This window comes from Cricetulus griseus, chromosome 2, assembly GCF_003668045.3.
Source record: "Cricetulus griseus strain 17A/GY chromosome 2, alternate assembly CriGri-PICRH-1.0, whole genome shotgun sequence".
In the NCBI taxonomy this organism is placed as follows: domain Eukaryota; kingdom Metazoa; phylum Chordata; class Mammalia; order Rodentia; family Cricetidae; genus Cricetulus; species Cricetulus griseus.
The window spans coordinates 287665271-287672396 of record NC_048595.1 but is presented as its reverse complement, the minus strand read 5'-3'; the positions used below and the strand labels follow the sequence as shown (position 1 = coordinate 287672396).

The window sequence follows — 7126 nt, the reverse complement described above, 5'->3', positions numbered from 1 at the left end:
TGGTACAAACAGTGTAAAAACATACGACAGTTGTTTAGGGAATACAGCCTATAATATTAGAAGGAATAAAAAAGAAAAGATTAAAGGGGGACTATTGAGTTCTGACACACATTGCACACAAGTTTTCTGGTAGACAGAGGGTCGGATACTAGGGAAAGTGCCAAGCCTGGGTGGCCACCTTCCTGGAGAACTATGTATTATATATTAGCTTCTGAAACTCACAGGGTGACTGCAAGATTCCCTGGGTGACGTAGCCCCCTCTAGTGGTGGCTAAATGCTAAGATGGAGGTGACCAGCCAGCCCTCCACAGAACCTTCCAGAGGATCTTGAGCAAGACACTTCCTCTCTTTGTAACTTTCATATTCTAGGATATAAATTTAAATAATCACATTAATTAGGAATATTCTCTATAGTTATTAGGAACAATACACTAAAATGGGTGGTGTTGATCCACAGTTAAATTCTGCTAGTTTTCTGTAGCTAATAGTTGTGAAGGTAAAAACAGGAAAGGTGGGGCGTTTGAGGAACCCTGGTGTTGATGTTTAGAGACTGGCTGCCCTGGAAACAATGTGGTTGTTTTGGGGTTGATTTTTCTAGATCAAGGGTTATGCCCTTGGTCTTGGTTTCTCAAGTTTTCAACACTTTTGCACTTTTGTTCTTTTTTTTTTTTTCCAACGTGGCATGCTATGGACAGACGATGTGGCCAACACCACCTATGCTCTAGTATGCATCTTGGCTTATTATTAACATTGATTTTTCTCTTTATCTCCTTGTTTCCTTGGCTATAGAAGTTAAGAAGAGAAAGAAAGTGCTCTCCTGGCCCTCTCTCATGAGGAAGCTCTCTCCTTCATCTGACTTCTCTGGATCATTAGAACCAGAGCTCAAAGTGTCACTGTTTGATCAACCCTTGTCAATCATCTGTGGAGAGAATGACACACTCCCCAAACCCATCCAGGTAGGTGTCTGTTGACTCATAAACCTGAAAAGTCTTTGGGGATGCTGATGGAACGCCCCACACCTGAAGCCTCCCCCTGCTTTCCAGTGTGGCAGGGAAGCCATCCGCCTGCTGTTATCCACCCATGTGCTCTGACTTGTGGGATGAAGACGGTGGAGCGTGTGTCACTTCTAAAAGCTCTGCCGAGAGGGAGCAGAGAATGTTTGTGGGAAAGCTGGTGTTTCTGTGAGAAGTTCTGAGAGGAGAGAGGGGGCCCAAAATAATTTTCAAGAGTGCACAATTAGTGCTTTCACAATTTAGTTCCTCTGAGGAAAATGAGTAAAAGGCATCTTTGGTAGCACTGACTTTGGTAGCTTGGAAAGGCTCTCTTTGTAACAAGAACCGATGAATAGGGTTCTGTGCATTAACAGCAATGTGTATGTCTCCATGTGACCGTTGTGTCTGCTCCTGCAGGACATCCTCGCCATCCTCTGCCTTAAAGGCCCCTCAACTGAAGGGATATTCAGGAAAGCTGCCAGTGAGAAAGCCCGCAAGGAGCTGAAGGAGGAACTTAACTGTGGGAGCCCCGTGAACCTGAACCAGCTCCCAGTACACCTCCTGGCTGTGGTCTTCAAGGTGAGTCTGCTGCATCTGGGTCAGATGGACTGTTGGGGGTGGGCTAACAAACCTGTCAGGAACCCAGGACCTGGCACTGCCCCCTGCCAGGCAGAGCCAGCTGATCTGGGAGTTTAGCCTTTCCTCTGTTTCAACAGAAAGGGGGACATATGATTCTCTCAAAACATTTGATTGCTCCATGGCCAAGTCCATTCATAGATCTGGTCTCCCCAGATGCACCAACCTATGGACGGTGCATCTTATCACACTGGTTACTGGGCAGTTTCTGAGTTCAGTGTGAGTTTGGAAGAGGCTGCCTAAAGAAAGCAAATACAGGGATGTGATGGTGAACAGGGGTGCCTGGCAGAGATGGGACACAAGGAGGAAAGACTCACTGCATGGCACAAACAAGCAAACACACCCCTTTCCTCCCTCCAGGACTTCCTCCGAGGAATCCCCCTGAAGCTGCTGTCCTGTGACCTCTTTGAGGAGTGGATGGACGCCCTGGAGAAGCCAAGTGAGGAGGACAGAATCGAGGCCCTAAAGCAGTAAGTCTCCATCTTTACTCCTTCATAAACCTGTGCAAGTGCTTCTGGATTCCTGCCTCACAGAAACTGAGGTACAGAGAATCTGAGTGGGGTTGCGCCTCTGCTCCCATCACAGCAGCCAGAGGAGCCCTGGCTACTTAAAGGAAGTAGTTCTACCCAAACGAGAGAAAGTGCACTTCAGTACTCATAGACCACCAGACAGGAGAGAGCCTAAACACAGGAGTAGTTTGAAAAGACACAGATTAAACTCAGACATGTGAATGCTTTACCACAGGCTAGCCAATGCGGTTGGAGCTATCCTTAACTCATTAACTGGTGTCGTGACAGCCGCTGTTCTCACAAACCCTTGGCACAGCTGAGCAACTTGGAAGGATTTGTTTTGTTTATTAAACTCCACAGTAAACTCTAAATTCTTATGGTTAATAAAAAGAAAAAGAAATAGAAAAGAACAAAGTCCAATAGTTAGCAGAAATTTTATTTATTATTATTATTATTATTTAAATTATATTTAAAAATGAAAGTGTGACCTCTGCATAACTAGAGTCCCAATGCCTTTCGTTAACATGTCAGAACCTTCATCACATCCTAAGAAAGCCTACCAATATGCAATTGGCTGTCCCCCACAGCCAAATATTTTCCATGAAATATTTACCAAGAGGAGGATAGTTTCTGCCCACCATTACCCCCAGAATTCTAAGATTATCACAATAAGTTTCTACTTGGGCGTGAAACTTGTTTATGAAAGTAACACTAAGAGACAAAAAGGATCCATGTGTTGGATTCACTTCATCTTCTGAAGTGCCAAAATGTAAAGAAACAATCTTAATTTGCTATCACTAGAACAATGTTTGTGTTTAAGTACTGCATGCCTCTAGCTATAAATGTGCTTTTATAGACAGATTCTATCTAAAGATTTCTCAGAATGATATAAAAATTACAGTCCTAAGAAGTGTAAGAAAATCAGTCTCAACAGGACTCAAAACAGAACAAATCTGACACGGTCATTTAATGGGGCAACAAAATTGTTTTCAAAATGTAAAGCAGACTGTGGGGGTTGTACAGGGGGAGTTACTTCATAATCAGCACCCGTGTGTATAATACAGAGAGGTACTAGTGGAGTCCCAGTTAATATGACCTTGTGGCTTATTGGCCCCGATCCATGTCAGCAGCTGCTGCAGGAGCCTAAATGAGTGTTTCACAGTGTTTCTTTTGAAGATGCACCTTCCTTGCTTTAGAGGAAGTCCAGTTTGGGTAGAACCTCCTGAGAGGCCAGGTGAAAATCACATGAAAGCCATCATCCCTCAACTTCTTCCAGGGTTGCAGACTGCCTCCCCCGGCCCAACCTTCTACTGCTCAGGCACTTGGTCTATGTGCTGCACCTGATCAGCAAGAATGCCGAGGTCAACAAGATGGACTCTAGCAACCTAGCCATCTGCATCGGGCCCAACGTGCTCACTCTGAAGAATGACCAGAGCCTGTCATTCCAGGTCCAGAAGGACCTGAACAGTAAGGTATGGCCTGCCTCTGTGTGTGAAAGCCCCTGGGCATGAGCCCACCCTCTGTAACAGCTAAGCACTGAAATGCTGAGTTTCTCAAAGTGACTCAGGGCCCAAAAAGGAAGTCTCTACTGCAGGATGTGTTTCTTGTAGTTCCACTCTCTTAGATACACATATTTGCTGAAGAGTGAGATATATGCATCCTGTGTTGTCCTAGGAGATGGGCCAGAGTAGCAGACATTAAAAGCAGTAACTCCCTGGCTAGAAAAAACACTTTGTTCTTTTTCTTCTGTGTATCACATTTTGTCTGTTCAACTAGAAATCTCGACAACTACTTTCTAAAATGAAATTTTCAGTTACTTCAAAGTAATTTTCTTTTAATCCTAAAACAAAACAAAAAGCTTGCCTCAAAAAAAAGCCATAAAATAATAAAGTGAATTATCACCACCAATCCTAATGTGCTTTTTGGGCACATAAAAGTATCTATTTCTACTTCTGCCACTTCCCTAGGAGTTGGCCCCAATAAGTCCTCATTCTTTTCTACCTTCTTTTCTACAAATGTACTTAAGCTGACAAACTGCTTACATTTTCCTCACAGGTTAAGACATTGGTGGAATTCCTCATTGACAACTGCTTTGAAATATTTGGGGAGAACATTCCCACACATTCCCGTATCACTTCTGACGACTCCCTGGAACACACTGACAGTTCAGGTACGGAACATTCTGTCACTTGACTGTGGTTCTGGGGAGAAGTGCATGCTGGTCCTCAATGCTCTGCTCAGTGATGTCAAGCATCCCTGGTATTAGAAGCAGGACACGCCTTCACAAATCAGAAGTCTGTAAGAAAGTAGTTAAGCACGGAGGCCTTGCTCTTAGATTTACCTGCAACACCTCATGCTGTACTCTTTATCGATCTTTAATTTTCTCCTTCCTATTCTAAGACACAAATAACTCATGAGTCTACTTATTAAACTTTAGCTGTGGCATTTGAGTAAGAAGGTCCCAGCTCTATAATGGAATGTGAGTCCATTAAAATGGAAAATGGTCCAATACAAGAGCTACTCAAAGGACCACTTTAGACAGAAACCAACTGTTGCTAAAAGTGCTTGGACAAAATGCTCAATTCTGCCTTAACTTTTCCCAGATGTGTCAACTCTGCAGAATGACTCAGCTTATGACAGCAATGACCCGGATGTGGAGCCCACAAGCGCCATCACTTCTCCCAGCAGGCAGCTGGAGGGGCCCACTGCCACAGTGACTGGCCCAGATAACCGGGCTTCACAGGACACCTGTGAGTCAAATTCAGAACCTGCTGATAGCATGGTAGCCAGGTTGAAAAGCTCCATTGGCCAGCCAGACAGACGGTTCTCTGAACCCAACATGTCACCCTCGCAAGAGTGCCTCATGGACCAAATGACGAAACAAAAGCTAACCAAGAGCGAGGATAACTTCACCATGCCCCAGGAAGTCTCTTGTTTTGAGGGTCATGAGGCTGAAGATCCATTTACAGAGGAAGTCTTCCCAGCAGTTGAAGGCAAGCCCAAGAGACCAGTGGATTTAAAGATAAAGAACTTGACCCACGGTTTAGCATCACCACAGGGATGGGTACCCAAAACTTTGTCCAGAGTCTCCCCAGGTAAATCTTTGGACAGCTCACCCATACCTTCTCCTTCCTTTCCCAAAAGAAACTTCTTCACTAGGCACCAGAGTTTCACCACAAAGACAGACAAGATCAAACCACAAAGAGAAATTAGAAAGCACTCCATGTCGTTTTCCTTCACCTCTCACAAAAAAGTGCTGCCCCGGACCTCCAGCACTGGGTCTGAGAAATCCAAAGACTTTTCTAGAGACCAAATCAAGAAGGGTTTGAGGAAAGACAGCCAGCTTGCTGGCAGAATCATCCAGGAAAATGAGTCAGAAATCCAAAGCTTCAGCTTGTCTAGAACCTGGGCCCTCTCGGTTGACAATGTGTTCCAGCTAATTGATGTGAGGAAGCCAGGAAGCCCACCATCCTACGAAGAGGCCATTCATTACCAGGCATCTGGATTCACAGCCTACAGTGGCCAGACGGTCAGCAGTATGAGAGCAAGAATGCTCAAATGGAACACGGCTCTGCCTCCTCTGCCTTCTCGCCTTGGAGGTGACCACAGTGAAGGGACACCCGGTGGACACAGACTGTCTCCCCTGACTGAGTGCTGGAAACAGAGTCAGACTGTCAGTGTCTCTGTGGAAACTCAGGGGAGATCTGAGCAGCACGGATTGAGGATGGTGTCTGAAACGATGCAGAAGGCTAAGTTAGACTGTCTCAGGCGACAACACAGCCACATGGTCTTTGAGGTCGACCAACTACAGGGTGCTAAAGAATCCTACATTTAGGAAAGGAGACCTTGTACCATGGCTAACTTATGTGAATATATGACTGGACAGAGAATTGCCTGTCGATTCTACTTTCCAAAGAGTCATGAATAAGCTCATTCAGGATGTTGTATAGAGCTCTCCTCTGTGAGGATGGCTTACACAGCAACACACCGCATTGTGTGTGTGTGTGTGTGTGTGTCTGGGTTTGTGCAATATGTAGTAAATGTGTAAAATGTACCATAGACAAGGTGTTAGATGAAAAGGGTGTCTACATACATCCCTGCATGCATGCATTTGTGTATTTCTATATATTGCTGGGGGGGTGTCTCTAGGTGCATGTTTCTATTGATTAGAAAAAAAATCCTTACTTTTCTTAGTTACCTCAAATATCTTGCCAATGGTCACATTTTCCAAGCGCTGCACGTAGGTGGAAATGTCTGAACCTCTGATATGTTTGTTCTCCTAAGTATACTTGTGACTACTAACCAGCATAGTAGAGGGAAGTAGACTGAAAGGCACTGTGCTCCCAGCGTGAGCAGCCGGGAGAAGGTCTCCCAATCATTGAATGGAAAGTGGGTGGAGGGGTGGAAATGCGTTATGTCAGTATTAACTCAGGCAGAGCACCTTGAACCTCTGGGTTCAAGTGATGTCTTGCGCAGCAGTGTGGAGGTACATGATGTGGTATGCATTGGGGGTCGTGTATAAAACTTCAGTGAGGTTTCACTACAATAAACTGCCCTCCTCCTTTACAGTGCTCATTCTTTGCTGCTGTTATCTCTTTTCCTTCAATTAGTAGGAATCAATCAAGAACATTATCCACATCTGGTCCATTCAGCCAGTATCTGTTCACTATATGCTCATTGTTCTGGGCTGTCACACCCTGGGGAGCTTGTGTCCAGGGGATGTAGTCTCTGTTCTCTGGGGATTTGAGACACTTCTTTTAGCAAGCCATCACTCGGGGGACAGAAAAAAACTTGAAGACACAGGATAATCTAGCAAATGTAATGGTTTCCGTCTGTAGTAAATTAGACTTTCCAGTGACTTTACATATCTCACTTCTGTGATGCTCAGTCTCCTTTGTTACTAGCTATCATAAGGATAAATGTTTGTGATCTTAGAATTTACTACCTAATAACTAAGTTATTTATCCAAATGTTTTAGAGTACTGGGCTC

General features: G+C 44.6%; 1 protein-coding gene across 1 annotated transcript; it reads left to right on the top strand.

The window, feature by feature from the left end:
* Positions 1–814: 814 nt before the first annotated feature.
* Positions 815–6146, top strand: Tagap (T cell activation RhoGTPase activating protein). Its single transcript, XM_035439107.1, has 6 exons — positions 815–955; positions 1409–1570; positions 1988–2097; positions 3413–3608; positions 4192–4306; positions 4740–6146. The coding sequence occupies exons 1-6, from the start codon at positions 830–832 to the stop codon at positions 5969–5971; spliced, it is 1941 nt and encodes a 646-aa protein (XP_035294998.1). The 5' UTR covers positions 815–829; the 3' UTR covers positions 5972–6146.
* The last annotated feature ends 980 nt before the right edge of the window (positions 6147–7126 follow it).

Coding starts and splice junctions, on each gene's coding strand:
- Tagap (XM_035439107.1), top strand. CDS start 830: ATGAGGAAGCTCTCTCCTTCATCTGACTTCTCTGGATCATTAGAACCA. Junction 1,571..1,987: donor TCCTGGCTGTGGTCTTCAAG/GTGAGTCTGCTG, acceptor TCCTCCCTCCAG/GACTTCCTCCGAGGAATCCC. Junction 4,307..4,739: donor GGAACACACTGACAGTTCAG/GTACGGAACATT, acceptor AACTTTTCCCAG/ATGTGTCAACTCTGCAGAAT.